The sequence below is a fragment of the Lagopus muta genome, chromosome 4 (genome assembly GCF_023343835.1).
Source record: "Lagopus muta isolate bLagMut1 chromosome 4, bLagMut1 primary, whole genome shotgun sequence".
In the NCBI taxonomy this organism is placed as follows: Eukaryota; Metazoa; Chordata; class Aves; order Galliformes; family Phasianidae; genus Lagopus; species Lagopus muta.
This window is the reverse complement of record NC_064436.1, coordinates 35404824-35424270: the sequence shown is the minus strand read 5'-3', so window position 1 is coordinate 35424270 and position 19447 is coordinate 35404824. Positions and strand designations below refer to the sequence as shown.

General features: G+C 37.8%; 1 protein-coding gene across 8 annotated transcripts in view; it reads right to left on the bottom strand.

The window, feature by feature from the left end:
* SEC24D (SEC24 homolog D, COPII coat complex component) overlaps window positions 1-19447 on the bottom strand; it is a 119897-nt gene that overhangs the window by 10021 nt on the left and 90429 nt on the right. For all 8 annotated transcript variants that reach the window (XM_048941846.1, XM_048941849.1, XM_048941844.1 and 5 more), the window contains 5 exons: window positions 8637-8775; window positions 6890-7005; window positions 3988-4112; window positions 2164-2355; window positions 1537-1630 (listed from right to left, as the gene is read on the bottom strand). In XM_048941846.1, the coding sequence (XP_048797803.1) occupies window positions 1537-1630; window positions 2164-2355; window positions 3988-4112; window positions 6890-7005; window positions 8637-8775 (666 nt within the window). The remainder of the gene's footprint in view (window positions 1-1536; window positions 1631-2163; window positions 2356-3987; window positions 4113-6889; window positions 7006-8636; window positions 8776-19447) is intronic.

Here is a 19447-nt window from a genome sequence, read left to right as displayed (position 1 = left end):
AGTAATTGTTCTTTTCCTGCTCCAGGCTTACCAACACATCTAGTTTAAAAATGCAATACCTGAGACTACCGACACTACTCTGCTTCGGGACTCTTTCCCCTCCAGATCTAAAGATGCGCACAAGATTAGTCCACATCTCAAAATACGCCATGGCATTCTTCTGGGAAAAGTAGAAATTTGTTTGCTATGGCAGAAATGCAATCAAAGACAGTATCTTACTTTTAACAGAGATGAAATTTCACCCCTACTAGTTTAAGCATTGTAGTTTTTAATTACGAACACCAGGTTTTTTTTTTGTAACTTTTACAAGGCCTTCTGTAAAGAGTGACTGACTGAGCACACACCCATTGCTAGTAACATCCATCAGGAATTTTTGGGAAACTGTCTAAAATTACCATTTCAAAAAATGCATTGATACTGAAGAGCAATAGAATCCATTTCATTCTTTTGAGATAAGATTAGCTTTCTTGAACACATGTATGTGCGTATTCGTAATTTACAGTGAACATCCTTGCAAATTATCACTTTCAAGTGCTGAGTTTAATAAAAAAGCTTACTTGACAACTTTTAGGAGCAGCAGTAAAAGAGAATTGACATTTAAGTTTGTTTTGCAGAGGTCAAATACCAAGAAAGAGCATTTTGATAGAATTGGTAACCAAATGTTCTGCACATACACCTTCTGCTACTATGAATAAGAAGAAAATAAATATTTAAGAAACAAGTTTGAGAAATGCTGAGTAATTTTGGTATAACAGACTTCTTTACTCACAGTTTGTGATTTGTTTGTACACAGCTCACAGATAAATCAGCGACTGGAAAACAACTCTGGCTGTTTTTCTGTCCCTACAAATCTTGTGGTGTCATTCTTTTATTGGCAGAACTCCACAGAAATGTCAGCATTTCGAGGGCTATCCCTGACATACAGAAAGCTGCTGGGGATGCATTTGATCCACAGTTTCATTTTCAGATGTATGCATGCTGTGAGAAGCTGGCAGTTCAGTAGAAACCCTCCCACTCCCCACTCAATTCTGTAGTCATAAATACCTCATTTTGTACAAAGTCAGCAGAAGCTGGAGAATAAGCAGTGTAAAGCTGCTGTATCTTACTCCAGTTCTTAATCTGCCATTCAAACATACAAAGACAACAAATCTGTGCAAACATCCCAAGTATCTAATGATTCTGTAGTAACTAAACACCTTTTTCTCGCTCAAATACTGAACAAAAAAAAGACCTCCTGCTCTCCATCTTTCCCTAAACATCCTTCCAATATGGAATAGACTCTTGTGGGACCTGTTTTCCTCGAGAAGAATTTGAAAACAGATTTGCCAATCAGTGTTTTCATTTCAACTAAGAAAGTTCATATGTGCTGTTAGAATGAATAATGGAACATCAATGCTGGAAACAGTCATTTTTCTCTTTTCCATTGCAATTTGTAGGAGGACTCATTACTGCCCTTCAGCAAATGGAATTTAGGTAGCTTATCAAGCCCAGTCCTAATTAAAGAGCTGCTTCTGTTTGAGAGAGGAACATTCTAACCTTTAGCGCCTCCATGCCAGCCTGGATAACAGGAGCAAAGATGGTCTCACTCTCATTAGTGTCTGCAAACATTTCAGGAATCTGGTCCAACAAGCTACAGAAGAGGAAAGGATGAGTGTCTCAACTGCTTAGTATTTTTGATAACCCCCCAAAATGTACCAGACCACGTCTTCACAGAGGAAGAGGTTTTTCATCTTTTCCAAGCAAATTAAAAAAGAATTTTGATTGTTCAATCTCGTTTTGAATTTTAAAGTTCTACTGAATTGCATTACTCCAAAGCTGACAACATAAAGGATTACACATTAAGGTACTGATCACATACATAGAAGGAAAAACATGCAACGTGGCACAAAGGCGCAGCTCTCTCCCGTTTTTGAAATGGCACAGCTAATGATGCATGGTTTAGAGCTGGCCTAAATAGGCTTCCAAATTCAGCATTGTGGAGTTGATAGCACTTTCGCTTTGCCTCAGAGAGGGAAATGCAGGACTTCAAGCATCCAATGACTTCTGAAGCATTTCAACAAGCACATGCTTGTTGCCCAGACTCTCCAAGACAACGAGCTAAAAGGAAAAAGTGCTTATTATAGCATCTAGATCTTATTCAGATACGGAATAATTGTACTTTACTTGTTAACAACAGATCGTGATTCCTGGAAGTTAACAAGGAAGCCATCCAGCAAAGGAACAAAAACTTCTCCAACGTCTGAGACCACCATCATCTGAGGCTGAGCTAAGTTACTTTTCACATTAAAGAAGTGGAGGACCTTGTTGTAAGTGACAAAACCAACTCGAATTGCTGAGGATTCTTCCTGTTCTTCTCTGTGAGAAAAATTAAAAAACAACAGTTACAACTTTGAAACTCTGGCCTTGAAATGCAAGGCTGCTGCAGATGGCTGGCTGTATCGGGTGCAACAAGGAGAACAACCACCAAGAAGATGTAATTAATTATCCCTCCTCTAAGCAGTAGCTACTCTGCGATTAGCAGCAGCATCGCTATTAGTATTAATTGCACCCTTACCAGGTTTACAGCCCTCAGGGTAGCAAAAGGTGATCCTATTAAAAAAAATTGGTCCCAATTACATGTGCAGTAGCACCTTCTGTTAGTTTCACAAGTTTCATCCAAAAAAATTCAGCTTGGGAGGTAAAAGATTTTTCTCATCTATAATCTTCAATATTCACGTCAATACGGAATGTTAATCCACAACTGTTTTATGGAGACTGTGCTAGATGAGAAAGGGGCTGCTCTGATCTAAAAGAAATCAATATTCTATATTGAAAACATTCCATGAAGAAGTATTTTAAATAATTTCTCCAAGATACTCTACAACTCACAAAGAGGTATAACTTCTGAGTGCACTTTTCTGAACACTTCAAGCACTCAGACACTACTATTTTCTTAGTGACACTATTAACAGAGATCATTCAGGAACTCAGGACATACAGCACTTTCTTACTCACAAGAGAAATAGCTGCATCATCCCCTGGTCCCAGAGTTCTTACATAGCATTCTTACATAGCATTGCCTCTAGGACAATTTTAACAGATAGCACTCTGATCTGTGATGGTCTGCACGCTTTGCACAGCCCCATTTTTCTTCATAATTTTAAAGATCAGTTGCAAACACAGCAGCTGCTTACCTGTGCAGCCAACACACAACACTGTTCTTCAAGTCTCAAAATGAGATCTCAGTATCACACATGTTCAAATGTTTTTAAGTTATGTGTCTAAAAATCACAGTGGCACAACTAGTTAGCCTGACTTTCTGAGCTCGTGGGCATAATTTCTATACATGCGTTTCTCCGTATATCTCTAAATAGTCAGGCTCCTGGTTTAGAATTAGTAAATTTGAAAATGTTTATCTTAACATTTCAAGCAAGCAAACACTGTGTTTTCTGCTGTGCTACAAGTCTGCAAAAGAACAAAACCCTCTGAGCAAGAGGTCTTGGAGCCTCCTGGCTCAATCCATTCGCTAGTTTTAACTTCTCAATCCTCATCCTCTTCCAGGCTTCTCTGCCACGCATCTTTATAGCAGTGCCCCTTTTAATATTGCTTTGATACCAAGAATTCTTTTCTCTTAAAGAATTTGGACTCCCAGAAATCTGAGCACAGGGTGAATTCCCAGCATGGGAACTGCAGCAAGTCAAAACTACAAGCTGGGATTTCATTAATAACACCACTAGAGTTCACTGCACAAAAGGAAAAGAAAGAATGCTGCATGTGCAATCAGTTCAACAGATGCTTTCTGTTTGCACAGCAGTAAACCCAGACATCAATTTAAGATTCTCAAAAATCGCCAGCAATGTTAAAATTAACAAACTAACATTTGGTCACTGTCACCTCAAAAATGCTTGTATTGTAAATTGTGACATTTCCTGCTTTTCTGAATTCCCACACAGCTGCATGATAACTGTAGCACAGGAAGTTAAGCCAAACACATTTATGTTTCTTTACCTGGGAAGTTTATCGAGAAGAGTCTTCAGCTCATCGCATATGAGTTTAACAAGGCCACTGTTTATATTTCTGTATGATACATCAATCATGAAGATATAAGCAGGTGGATTTGGAGGCTTGTTATTCTACAGAAAAAAATACCATTAACAGGGAAAATTAGACAGTGCCCTGTCAAAAAAGATTTGCAAATGGTACAGTAAGGCAATCTACCTACAGTGTTCAGTCATCTGAAGAATGCTGTGGATTAAAAATAGTAATCATGACAGAAAGATGATGGATTGGTAAGGTCCACCCTTGGAATAAAACAGTATGACCAGAAAGTAGCATCCTACTAGCACACAGTATTTAAAGGGCAACAGCTGATTAAACTGTTTAATTGTTTTAATACTAACATCTTCTAATGGAATTCAGTTATTTAAACAAATTTGTCTTTGGATTTTTACACACAATAATCTTGCTAATAGGAATATTTCAATTTGGTTTTGTTAAGTGATTTCTAACCATTCTGGAAACAGAAAACACGACCCAAGTATTGAACCAGAAATAGAATATCTCAGTCCTTAGCAGTACTAAGCATTGATCATCTGCATCCTGTCTGGCTGGCTGTCTTGCTTTCTCATGCCCCAGTGCGTTCTGAACAGCTAAGAAAACTGTGTTTTCAGGAATAACCTGATCTTCTCTAAGATAATTAAAGCATGAGAGCATCACGTTCACAGTATGCAACTGCTACATGTGCAGCACTGACGTGGGCTGGTATGGATTCCTTTGGGCACAGCTTCTTAGCCACAGTCTTATGTAAACGCACACAAAGTGTACGACACTGACACAATATTCTGTAAGTAATACGATGATGAAGGTTTTGGTTTTAGTTTTAAATAAAGCCATGTCATGCTTACAGATGGACCCAGGAGAGGAAGATCATACAGAGCGTAAACAGCAACAGTAACCATCATTGGTAGGAAAAGTGATATTAGTCTTGTGGCAAGCCTACGTCGCTGAGACAATGCAGTTATTAGTTGGTGTTGATCTCAGGACAACCCTTCCATTATTGTTACATACGGTGCTTCCTAGCCTTCATGTAAAGACTTCTGACCACTAACCAACCACACTTGCAACAAATAGACTTCAGAAAACTTTGTGTAAGAAAAAAATCGTCTGTCCTTTGAATTATGACTTACTGTAGTCTCGGAACACTTAACGCTAATCATTATACCCTGCATCTCACCTCATATGAATCATGTAAATCAAGATTAACTCTTGTCAACTAAAACCAGACAGTATTTTTAAAAGCTCTTCTGTCTTCTGTATTTGGATTCTAGTTTCATAAACCGTATCAAACACTATGAAATTTCTCATAGCACGCTGCTGTTTGTAAAGAATCCCTGCATAATTTCTGACAAATATATGGCTGAAATGAGAACTTGTGCTCTTGCCACATCCGCTTAGCAGGAGCACAATAATGCAGAACAGCTGTTATTTGTTAACATTTTTTGTAGCTGTTCATCCTTGTCATTTGATAAGCGCAAAAGGAAATGATTTTTCAGTTTGGGTCTTAAACTGATTTACAAAAGAATTAAGCGTTTCTAACTTTAATGTTAACTTCTCTAAAACTTAGCATTTCCACTGTGTGTGCTAATTTTGTAACAAATTCTTTTTTTCTAACATTCTACTTCATCTGTGAAACAGGCTTTTGCAAAATGAAGACAAACCACAGTGGATGATTTATCACAGAAACTCCCTGATTTGAACTATATGTTGAAAGTCACTGTGCTGGTGAATGTATCATGCAGGGTTACAACTCCAGAGGAGAGAAGAACTAAAGCTGGCACAAAGCTACTCAGTACACACGCTTTCAAAAGTCTAGCTGCAGAAATCAGCAAAGCTGAACCAACACTGATGGAGCTACATGTAACTGGGTATCCCTCATGCTACACATGTAATGCCCACTACTGTCACTGAGTTGCCATCTTGTGATCTGGGGTTTAACCCAGATCTCAATGGAATCCATAGAAGCAATCTCAGCTATTTCATTGGATTTTAGAGCAGTATCCCTGCGAGAAAGCAGAACTGAACAACAACAGTTCATTAATACATACCAGCAAGAATTTGATCACCTGAGGAAGTTACTGGCACACACTTCAAGACTGTCAGATTCACCTTACTCTCCTAATATTACCATGAACTCATTCCACTGACAGAAAGACAATTCTACCTGACTTCAGCAAGAACCAAGAAATACATCTATAGTGCAGGCAGATGAAGCCACACTGGGAATTTTGGAAAATTCTGTAAGGAAATTCAAAAAGCTTGACTAATTTATGCTATGGGAATTGTCAAATATAGCTCTCTAATAAAATCAACTACAGACATTTCCAATGGCTTGAGTGGGCTTTGGAACAAGTTTTTAAGTAATTTAGTATTAGGAAACAGAACCCATTCCACTGTAACTTACTGGTCAGAACACTAAAACTACGTGTCAGGAAAAGATTCAAATTCCCATGCTAAGGTTTGCACTGAGAAGGCAATTTAGGTGTATGCCTGTCCTCAAAATTAACAGAAGACATGGTGTTAAAATGCAACAGTGCAATAGAATTTGATCTGTATTCCCAAAACATCTTCTACGCACTTGCTAGGACCAAACCAGCATCCCAATTGAGGACTGGTGATCCAGGACATTGATGCACTGCTTATTACTCTTACTTGCTAGGCTCATATTCATACTTCCACACAAAAGAACAAATCATATTATTGTAAGCTTAAATTCTCCACATCTGCACATTTTCTAAAATGTTCCCAGGCTGATATTTCAGCCTCTAAGCATGCTTACTCTAAGGTAGGTATTTATAGGATTCTGTTTGTGCTGGCATCAAATCATAACAATTCGCACACTGAAGATACTCACTCGGCAGTAATCCAAAGTAGCAACATATTCATATGATCCCAGAGATAGCTCAGGCCTTTCATAGTGGTCTACCCGCCGGCCAATGTGGTCCAGATGTTGGAAGAAGAACGGAGGGACTGAAAATCAGTACAAGAACAGAAAAAAAAGTTTTTGTTTTGTAGCAGAGGGGAACAACCCAACAGCTCCATTCCACACATATGACCTGGTAATGTAGCCCTCTCTGTTACTGAGAAAGGGAAGAGCATAAGCACTCAGCCAGGTTTTATCCCTACATCCATCTGAGAAAACAAACAAAATCTATATTCTGGTAGTCTAGGTCCTCTTATATTTGGAGAACAAGGCATATTCCCCCATACATGTCAACAGTATCCCTTAAGTTCAAGTAGCAAACTGACTCAGGTTACTCCACAGGCAGGAGTCTGCCATCCTCAGGATACAGGCTAAACGATGGCTCTTTTCTTAGTGGACAGTGTCTCCTCAAAGCTAAATTCAAGTCACTGGAGTTAAAAATGGCACTTTTTCAAAAGCTTGTGCTGCTTTATGTAAAAATACCACTCTGCAACGTTCACATCCCTGGCCTACTGTACAGCAAACTGCTTTCAGTCCATTGCACTGGGAACCTCCTGTAGCTACAGATAAAAGATGCAAAATTCCCAAGCAAACATTAAGAAACCAAGGGTTTTGTCACCAACAATTTATATGTGGTTAGTCTGAAGGCTGGTCACAGTGGGGAAGGTCATATCTGGATTTTAGCTTATTTATTCTCAATTGACGTACATTTAGGATAATTATTTTTTCACAATTTGTGCCTGTCAAAAGCGGTGGGGGGGGGGGGGAGGGGGGAAGTACAGAACACCCTCCTAATTTGTAGGACATCTAAGGTCTCCATTTTTTTAATTTTATTTCTTTCCAAGTGATTTCCTTCTTGGATAAAGGACAGGTACTCATACAAAGCATAACCGAAAATGATACTTTCTTAAAATGTTCATAATGCATTCAAATTTCTCTTTATGCAAGTTTAAATTGCTAACAAACTCTGAAAATTGCTGTCTGCTATGCTTGCTCAAACATCTGAGCCTCGGGCAGAAAAGAAGCTGCAGTTAGCCTGTCAAGGTTCCTGTTTCAGAGCTGAAAATATTACTGTATTAGGGAAAGCACTATAGCACTGCGATCCAGCTGAGGAAATCCAACTTGATACAAATGTCTAGAAAGGCTACTTCTGGCAAAGAGCTGGGATTTAGCCAAGAGCACAAGAACAGTTATGAGTCACATGCAGCACACTTGAACAAATATGGCATGGTATCTTCTGTGAAAACCAACAGTTGTCACAGTAAGATTAATAGCTTATTTAACCGCTGCATCCGCAGCCACGGACAGCCTAACATGCTTCTAAATATTTGGTCTTTTCTGAACATCTACATTTCTTAATTTTTCTACACAAAAGTTGCTTTGGGATAGCAATACAGACAGCTTGTATCCTATGTTGATGTAGTATTTTAAAATAAATTTTGATCACATCACACTGGACTTCACAATTCAACACTGGTTTTTTATAAATTTTTAAAAATTGGATTGAAAAAGTGCTTCCAATTTTTTTAAAGTGCTTTTTGCTTTGTTTTGATATTGAGAAATAGGCCTCCTTACTGCAGTTTCATGACAGCAAGTCAAGAAAATCACTTCAGATGTATGGTTCCTTTTTAGTTTTACTGGACTTACAGGAATCACAGATCAGAGAAACATCACTTACCTTCATTTATACAATTGCAAAATCCACACTGATATCTTCTACCACCTTCAATAAACTGCATGAAAGGACACATATAAGCCTTGCACCTGTTACATCGGATTGGTCCGGCCTCACCATGGTTTACAACATAAAGAGGTGTCTAAATAAAACAGTAAATGAAGTTAAAAAAAGCACTGCAAACTTGACATCAAATAAAGTGAGTTAGAAAGCTGCTGCTCAGTCTTAACTCTTGCTAAATTTCACCTGATCAAGAGATCACTGTCCAGCATGTACCCAAATTCTAAAGTAAAACTGATTCTCGGGTGCCTTATTCTCACAAATCCTACTTTTATGCTTAACAAAAAGGAAGAAAACATCCACACCAAAAACCTAGAAAATTCTGTAAGCATTGCAAGTTTAGGGCCCCAGGCTGACTTTCTCCAAAGGAATTTTATAGCTTACTTGGGAAAAATCACTGAGGTCCAGGTATTTTGCCTTCTCTACCAGTCTGAGCTTTCCCAAAGAGATTTGTTGCTGCTCATGTATTGCACGTGACTATCGCCAACAGCGATGTGCTAACTGCCTGGCCCCTCATATAGCTGTGTTACATGCTATACTACAGTTTAAATGTTGTCAAGGTCACCAGCTAGAGTAGAGGATTTAGAAGACATACTAATATTTATTGAAGGAGAGTACATGCAGTAAACAAACACAGTATCTTAAACACTTGTCAGCTTAATTACACTGACCATGCTTGCTTATAACCTCTGCCAAAAAGCACAGCTAATGGAAGACATTTTCCAGATGCCCCTTTCAGTAATAACTGTACAGCAATCAAAGATTCCTGTAATTGTAATTTATGTTAGAAAAGTCATACTTGAAAGCACTACACAAATAGAAGTTTGTTCAATTATTTGTGAAACTCTCCAGAGCATAAACATGTTTTGTATTTTTCTTCTTTTTCGTACTCTCTTCAACCTCAGCTAAAAATCTCTGACAGTGAAGAAATGAACCTAAAGCTGGGCCACGTGATGGAACTCGGTACAAGGAAGAACACAGCCCTCGAATGCAAACATTTTTCCACTGGAAGGTGCATTTCTTTACTTTTACTTATTCTCTCTTCTCAGAACGGTCATATTTCATCCATTATACACTTTCATCTTTTATTGGAGCATAAATCTCTGACTACCTACAAAATCATACATGTCCTTCTTGCATTCATTGCTTACATGTATTTTATTGTTTGTTTATATTGTAAGAGGCAATTATTTTACTCATTTATTTCTTTAAAGCTTTTGATGCATTTTCCAAAGCTCTTATACCTATGAGTAGATTCAGCTAGACGAGTTTTAAGTGATCCCTCCTGCTCCACTGAGGTCACATTCTGCTTTGCACTCTTCCTTCTACAAAAATTGAGTTTAACACAAATTACCAGATAATGTCTGCTGGCAAACTATCAGGGTCATTTTTCAGACCCAGGCGCCTTGACTAGAAAGACTGCTCACCAGCCACAATTACTTAATAAGTTTTAAGACTTCTGGTTTTTTCTCATTACTTGGCAATTTTCTCATTATCTTTCTGTAGTATTAATTTAATGAGACCTGGATCTAGTCTGTTGTTGATAATATTATTATAGTATCTGAACCAATAGGGAAATAAAGAACACCCTAAAATAACTCCTGTCTAATCTCTTATACATACTTAACCTATTATCTTTTTTTAATGACAGCGGAAATAAAACCAATGCTTTTTCTTCACATTTGGAACTGAAAATTTTCCTTTTGCCTTCAGCTTGTTTTTTTTTCTTTTAATTATTTGTTACAAAGTATCTTTGCAGTGTGTTTGTAGAGCTTCATACACCAGTGGTTACTGAAATTTACACACATTTAACTGTGTATCAAATGGACTTGAAGTCAATGAGACAGTGTGCTGTGCATGACTAAAATGTGCTGAAAGCCTCAAGAAAACAGAACCCAAAAGCAGTGACCAGCAAGCACTGCACATACTAGGCTGGGTTCTGCTTTACCTTGCCCACAGAAATAAAGAAGGAAATACCAACACAATTGTACTGCAGAGGATGGCTACTTTCAGTTCTTAATAATCTTGCTAAAAAAGAAACATTCTAAAGCAATTCATGGAGCTATGCCCAAACCACGAAATGCATGCAATTAAGGATTCTGTCTAACAAAGAAAATTGTATAAATACATCTAATACTAAAGCAACTTATATGACAATTTCTGAATAAGGACTCAGATGAAAAGTATAAATACCCACTTTTTGATGTGAACAACAAATTGTGAAAAAAATTTTACCTCAAAAAGAGCTGAAATATTTCAAGGCACTGTGCCACTACACTACTTTCAACCCATCAAAATGCAGACATACCTCACAAAAAGAAACAAAAATATATTGATTGCTGGCTTTCCAGCACTACCAAATAAAAATATTTATCAAAATCAGTGATACCTGGTAGCATAAATCTGACCTGGAATGGGCATTTAAAAGGGATTCCTTTTATGTAAGCTGAAGGACTGGAGAGACAGAAAGAATGAGTTGCCCAGGGAAGCAGAACACTGTGGTTTTATGTTAAAGAAAAGGTGGTCTGGGTAGAAGAGATGGAAAATGCTGTAAAAGACCTGTACAGACTTTCCATTCTCTGAAACCTCAGGGCCTCACTAGAGAGCAAGTCCTGAAAGCCGATCTGATAAACCGTAACTCATCCCACTGTTCATCCAAATATAGCTGAGACAGCAAGAGTTTTATTTTGGAAGTATTTCAGCAAGAACATGTCTCAGGAGTCAGAACTATATCACAAAGCAATAGACAGACGTTGGTGGCACATTTCCAAGATGAAATGCATCCATAAAAATTTTCAAAGGGACTATAGCCTGTTCTTTAATGTCTGAGAAAGCTGAATTACTATTGCTAAAAAAATAAAGACCTGATCCACTCCTGAGGTTCCTCACAAAGTATCACTGTATTCATATTGCAGGATCAGGGCCTCAGTTGGAAACTGTAAGTGTATGAACAAGGACTGCGATGAAGCTCAGGATCATCACAGCACATCTCTGTAAAGGCATTCTAAAGAGAAAAACAGAAGAGGACTCTGGAGAATGAAAGAGGTATATGCAAACACTGAGGAAAACTAGCTATTTATCACACAACAGAATAAAATACATACAGCATCTGTTTTCCTTGCCAGACTCACATAAATATACAGGGCTGCAAGAAAACAATTTACAGCTGTGCTTCAAGTTGCATCTCCACATACAGTGTACACAGTGCCTTGCCTACCCACCACAGCCAAGGAGGATTCCTAGCCATGCCTGGACATACATCCCATCACTACACTGATGAATCTGCATTAGGAGCCACATTTTTGCCCTAAGTTTTTCTTTATTGTTTGGATGCATTTAACACCCTATCGCTGAAATGAGAGGAATGTGAATTGAAAGGAGGTCCACAGTCCACAAATCTGGCTACATCAAAGAGAAACACTAGATCTCACACCAAGAGCACAATTTTCAATTTGATTGGTGTCTTTATCACACCCTACTTTCCCCTACAAGAGAAGGAACTGGCCACCAGTTTTTTTTCCTGCATACTTCTGAAGAACTTCACCGCTTTATGTAGTCACTTGCACAGTGTACCATTGTATGTAACCATGTTACATTGTTACATTGTATGTGACAATGTGTAACATTGTCATGTAACTACATGACAACCTGCCCGTTCAACTGCAAATCTTCTCAGGACAGATGACTTTAAAAGCACACCTTATTAAAAATCCAGACTCAGAGAAAGTGAGGTTACAGGCCAGTAGTTAATGGAGATGTTTAGATGAGGGCTACTTGTTTCAAGAGTACCTCACTGCTTTGAAAAGCTGCACAGATCTGCATCTCCTGATGACTTCAAATATGACAGTTCCTTAAAATTATCATCAACAGTACTACAGCAGAGAAAATGTTTTATATTTATGTATAGTGAACTTTAAACACTCTGTATATGCATACCTGATTATCAGAAATACTCAACTGCCAGCTACTCACTCCAGGCAGTTCACCCCACAAACAAGTTGTACAAGACAACAAAATCCTCAAAGGCATTGTTTCTAGAGATATTATTCATATTGTTTTTTATGTAAATCTAATTATTATAACACTTAAATTAGAATTTTAAGATAGGCTGTACAATATAAGTTTCTGATCACCAGGGGAGATGGTTGTTGGCCATGTGCAACTGCCCCCTGAAATGTTGTGCTTGATCAGTACACTAGAGACACAAGGAAAAAGTCCTCAGGGAAATCATAGAGAATTTGGAAATGTAGGACTGATGCTATTTCTGAAAACAAACAACCAAAGCACCAACAAACTCCTGGTCATGAACCAAACTGCCTGTGTTTCCTAGGACTGTTGAAGGGGTTTGTTTTCTTTTCTTATACCCTCACAGATTGGCTTTGAGAAAGATTAACCACTCTACAAATAATCCCCGGGTTTTGAGCGGCTTTACTGATTCAAATAAAAACGTCAGGAAAGCATTTCCTTTTGCACTGTTCCTGCTGTCTTTTATCAGAAGCTATTCCTTCAAAGACAAAAACAATTTTCTCAATTCCTGGTTTTTGGATGTTGAATTTTATCAGACTCCTCAGCTGGAGGACTCAAGACAGTTTGTACTGCATCCTCTGCAAGGCTCACAGTAGGTTTAAGTATATTTTGTAATACTGCTTTTCCATTTATTTTCTTCTTTATTTGCATGACCACAGCACAGCTACAGCACCAGCACTGTGATGCATTTTTACAGAACACATTCAAATGCAAGATGTGTGTTCAAACCTTCTTATTCAAAAACCCTCCACAGGCAGCCCAAACATTCACCTACATGGCAGTATGAGAAATGCTGTACCATGGCAGGTGAGCTTCAAGTTGGCACCTCACATTGGATTTGATCCATTGTGTACAAAAATGAACAGAAAGGTGAATCAACCTCAGACTGTCAGCATTCCTCTTTTTAAGGGAGTGCTGCATGGAACAGAGCTGGTGGCATAAAGAGCATACATAGAGGATTTTTAAAAGACTGAGGATGGAATAATGATAAAGTTTAGACACAAGGAAACCTGAGAATTAGGTAGCTTCCTTCTTTAAAACTTCCAGTGACAGAAGAAGGGGGAAAAAAAAAGGTGTACTCTATATGCTTAAGAAAGGCACCACAAGTTCTCCTGCTCACGATCTCAAGATGGAAATACCAAGTGATAACAAGTCAGAGCTTTCCCACACTTCTCAGCTTTGAGGTGGTGACTGTTACCTGGACGTTTGGCCATGCTGCATCTCAAGTGAAGGTCAGCAGCCAGGATTCATTGATGATGTAAGCAGAAGCATGAAATTGGTAAATCAAGAAACTGTACCGAACGACAGACTTCCAAATGTTAGTGATTTAAAACAATTGGATCTCATGCAGAATCTCTACCGGTCCATCCTATCAAAAGAACAAGCTGGTGCAGAGGCATATGCACAAGAAGAGCACAATGGAAGGAGTAAGAGAGAGACAAAGCAATTCTAGGAGATCACCTCCTCCCAGCAATGCTGGGGGCAACATGCACATGTTAAAGCATACATACTAATCCACAGCTCCACTTTTCAGCCATCAGTATCATCACGGTCCAGCACTGCAGTCCTTGTTTGAGAATTTTTGGCATTATTGTCACAGTTGTAAAAACATTGAAAAATAAGACAGATAGATTGTAGCTGGCTTCTGTACAGAAATGCTAAGTAGTAGTTACAAGAGGAGGTAGTCTAGCTTTATTGACCACAGAGGTTTTACAATAAAATTGGAAGTTTGATTTTCAACAAGAAGACATTCTGATTTGTTCTCTGTCTGGCTCAACACTCATTCAGTGCTAAACTTTTTTTTTTTTTTTTTTTTTTGGCAAATCACTACAGGGGAGACCTGAAAAATTTTTACAAGACCAGACACAATTTGGGCTCCAAATATTATTACCACTGACCTTCTGACAGGTCCAGTCTCTTTATATGTTCAGGATGGTCACAGTAATGCTATTTTGCTCTTGCATAAAACTTCTCAGGACTGCTAAATACATGATACATCCAACACCTTAATTTAAAACAGAGGCACAGTCTCTTACATACAAACATAATAAATAAACTGGCCTATCAATTCTGTTTCAGAAGGCCAAAGACCACTTACCACAAACACAGCTGTGAGCACTTCTAACATCCTCTAGAATATCCTTAGGATAGCCAATCAAGCAACACACCAAACAGTGCTCATGGAACATGTAACTCTAGATTCAGGGAACGAGTATTTAAGTTTGTAAAAAAAATTAAATCCAAGTGTAGTGTTGTAATCTCTAAAGCAACACTTCTGGATGAAATTTTGCCACAGGAGAGCACTGTCAGTGTTATCCAAGCTTTTATAGCAAAAACAAAACTAAAGCCTTCCAACATTAACAACTGCTGTATGCAGCTACCTTCCTCTCTTTTATTAAGGTTGATTTGTTGCTGGATGTCACAAGTAAGGGTTGTGCAGAAACTCGCGAGTTAAGCAGCCTGGGAAGAACAAAACTGTACAAATGCTCCTGTTGTCTAGGGCTGGGGATGTAATCTACACCTCTTAGCAAGCACAGATGAACAAATTTTGTTAAACGCTAAAAAAAAAAAAGCAGCACCCTCCTCCATCTATTTCCTGTCCTACAAGAGAAGCTTTCCTTCCCACAGAATAAAGGGACATTCATAAAAGAAGGCTTAGACTCTCCCACTTTCACAGAATCACAGACTCAACAAGGTTGGAAAAGACCTTCAAGATCATCCAGCCCAACCATCCACCTGTCACCAATAGCTCTCACTAAACCATGTCCCTCAACACAAAATCCAAACATTCCTTGAACACCTCCAGGGTCGGTGACTCCACCACCTCCTTGGGCAGCCCATTCCAGTGCCTGGCCACTCTTTCAGAAAAGTAGTATTTCCTAACTTCCAGCCTAAATGTCCCCTGGTGCAGCTTGAAGCCATCCAGGACAGCTCTAGACCCTTCTATGATTAAGCCCTAGGCCTAACCTGGTGCAGATTGATACTGAAAAAAAAATCTGATCATTAAAATAATAATAATAAATAAAATCAAGCCACATCAGCTTTGTATTCAGCTTAACATTCAGCTTAAAATCTCATTTTTCCTATGCAATTACATACTTCATATTGATCCATTCAAAATATGATTCTGTACTACTGGACAAAAAAATAAAATATGCACAAACTGAATGTGCATGAATAACTTCAGTTTAAAAAGCAAAATACAAGCTTTTCATCCTGAACTAGGTACCAGCACATTCTGACTGTGTGAAGTTTCCAGGGTAACTCAGTGACATCTCTGAAGGCTTAATGTTACAGCTTGCAAACTTAGAATGTTTAATTTACTGCTGTTGCTACGATCAACTTTGGCTGGAGTATAAGAGGAGGGAAACACCACTTCAGGAGAGTAAAATGCAGCCTGTAAAGGAAAACGTACACAGAGAATGTCAGATGACATTCAGGTTGCTATTTTGAATTGCAGATGTATCTACTGATAGCCAAAGCCACTTTTTACTTGAGTGTAATTTTTGTTGGCATAACAATTACGTGGCTGTGAAGATTATTTTTTAATCCCCTTTGCCTTCATTATTCACTTTTGCTTCGTCAGTCTTTTCTTCTTGCATTATCACTCTGAAAAACAGATAATCTCCAGCTTACAGAAAACTAATTACATCACATTAACCTCCATCTTTAGAAATGCACCTTTCCCAGGCCAACCTTTCAAATCTGTACAAATTTATCAAGATCTCCAATTAAAACATAAACAAGATGAATGTCAATTTTCCAATTCACTGTCTCCAAGTTTTCCATTCCACAATAATATGGAAACATGGAAATAAAAATGGAGCAACACTACAGAAATACAAACAGCATTTTAAGATTTACCCTACAGACAAAAGGGAAAATAATTAAATATGGAAATGTACTTCAATTAGGACAAGCTCTGCTGCTGAAACTCCTGCTAACTTTGGCTCTTCATTCTAGTTAGACTGTAGTTACAGCCCAACAGGCTAAAAACTTTCTCCTAGATGAAGCTGTTCTGGGAAGCAATCCAATTCCAAATGTTTTAGTTCCAAATGAAGAGTAGTGCAAAGCATACTCCATAAAGAAAGCCTTATCTAATACAGGATTTACATATCTCTAAATTAGGCACTGCAAAACCTAGCTTACAAGAACTGGCTTCCAAAGTGATGTAAAGCTCTCCGGGTGAAGCATCTGGAGACACACATGAGCTCTGGGCTCATACCATGCATGCCAGTAGGGAAAAAACAAACAAACAACAACAGAAACAAACAAACAAACAAACAAAAAAACATCAAACAACAACAAAACAATAAACACTGATAGAGCAACAAAGCTCAGCATCCTCCTCCAGAATTCAGACCGAACTACAAGATGAGAGTATAACATTTCTATCTCTCAAATGAAGGTGTCAGAAGGGATGCTTTGGAATATGTTTTATTTTAATATCTGGAAAATAGATGAAATAGTAACACGTGGCTCACATTAAACATGGCACTTACACAGTGATGAGTTCAGGATACAAGTTCAGGATACACACACAGACTTTTCCAAGTAACTCAAAAATGGATTTGATTGTAAAAATATAAAGCAGCTGTAAGGACATGGAGCAATGTCCTACAGCACAGCCTTGTCTCTAAGTTTACTTGCCTAGCTGTAATCTACAAGGCAGTACTGGTGTGCGTGCACTTTTTTTCTGGTCCACCATCTTCCATCTCCAGAAGTCTAAATAGAGGCAATTAACTTTTATATACAGACTGCTTGGTAGCTTGGTATTCTTCACCCCTCATTCCTGGAGACTGAAGAAGCATTTCATCACAGACAAACTAAGTGTCCTAACTATTAAATTATAACAGGCAAACAAGGCTTCCAAACTCACAATGTTTTGGAAGAACATGACAACAAGCACATACTGCTTCACAGTGTGTCCAGAACAAACTGACAAAAATCATACATTGCTGGATCTTTGACAACCCAGAGAGCCACGCAGCAGGCAATGCAACACGCCCAACTTACTATTCTATACTAATATACTACATGTGTGTATATATATATATATATATATATATATATATATATATATATATATAAAATATATATATTATATAATATATATTATATATATATATAATATACTATACTAAAGATAGCAAAATATTATCTTTTCACTGGTCAACAGCTGCTGTTTCTGCTTAGAAGAAGGAAGCTTTTATTACCTACACACAAGGGGAGTATTGACAACATACATGAAACAATAACAAAAGCCTCAATATAAAGGGTGATGTGTAGCCTACACAAAGCAAAAAGATCAGGAAACATTCAAAAAGCTCTGACATTTCATTTCCAGCAGTGATAAACATGAAGAGAAATCTCAGTTAAGTAAAATCCCAAGTTCATGTGGGGATTACTGAATTACAAGCCAACAAAGAAGAGTGAGATAGTTCAAAACAGAGAACAGGGCAAAATAAATGCTAATCACTTTTCACAGTCTTCAGATTTTTTATTTTTTAATACTACCATATTTTGCTATTTATAAAAGCTTTCTAGTAGTATAGACAGTTTTACTGTCTAATTATACAATTTCTGTCTAAAAAGACCCAGTCTAAAACTGCTGAATGGCATAAAACCAAATGCTTACATGAGCTTCAGCATCCAAAAGGAAAGGTGGCACCCATAGAAAAATAAAGTTTACAAGAACTTCTGGGTGATCCTTGAGCTAAAGACCAGCAAGTCTTACTTTTGCAGAGAGCAAATTGGTAGGTGCTACAGTGGAGGAGAACATCAAAAGACATGTTGATTAAAAGTATACACGGAAGAAGAGATGATGTGGCTTACGAGGAGGGATGCCATGACACAATCTATTGGATTCTGCCAAGGGCCAGCCAGCATGCAGATAAGTATGATCTAGTTCATATAATGTACTCTTAAAAAAAAAAAAATATATATATATATATATATATATATTAATAGAATCCCTCAAGAAAAGCCATTAAATTAGCTAGGCTCTCACATAACACTGGGGAAGGTTTTCCTGAGAGTAACTAAGTGAGAGAGAAAACAAAAGGCAAAACTAAAAAAAAAAAAAAAAAAAAAAAACAAAAAGAAATTGTACAGTGGGTAGATGCTATCTGTGAGCACTTCAAAGACCTATTCTGCTTTTTAATATTCCCAGTGGAAAAGAGCAATTAATAAGATGTTTCCTTTAAGTCATTTCATATGGTCTGAAACTAAGTGCTCCCCACTCCCCTCAAACCAGTGCTCTGCAGAAGCACATAACCATTATAAAATGCATCTGCTTAATAACAATGTGCATCAAATTAAAACTACAGCCTGCTTGTCAAAATTAACAGCCACTGAATATGAACTGCAGAATCCCTGAGTCCTCACTGAACCCATGATAGATTAAAAGAGTGCAGTGACTTCCCTTAATTCTTCAAATTTAATTAACATCTGAATGTTTTCTTAAACAAAAGAACAGTCTTGGGATCTAAAAGATAATTCATGCTCTGCTACTTTGTTCTTGAAACACACACAAAAAAAATTAACATTGCATCATGTGCTATTTATTTACCTTGTTCACTTTCTAGTTTCTGCTTATCTTATAGAACTGACACAACCCTTCCTTGGAAATTTCGTATCATACCTGTAAATATTATGGCTTTCCAAACAGGTCAGCTGGATTGGTCACAAACAAATCTCAATATTCTTTCAAAAAGGTTAAATGGCTT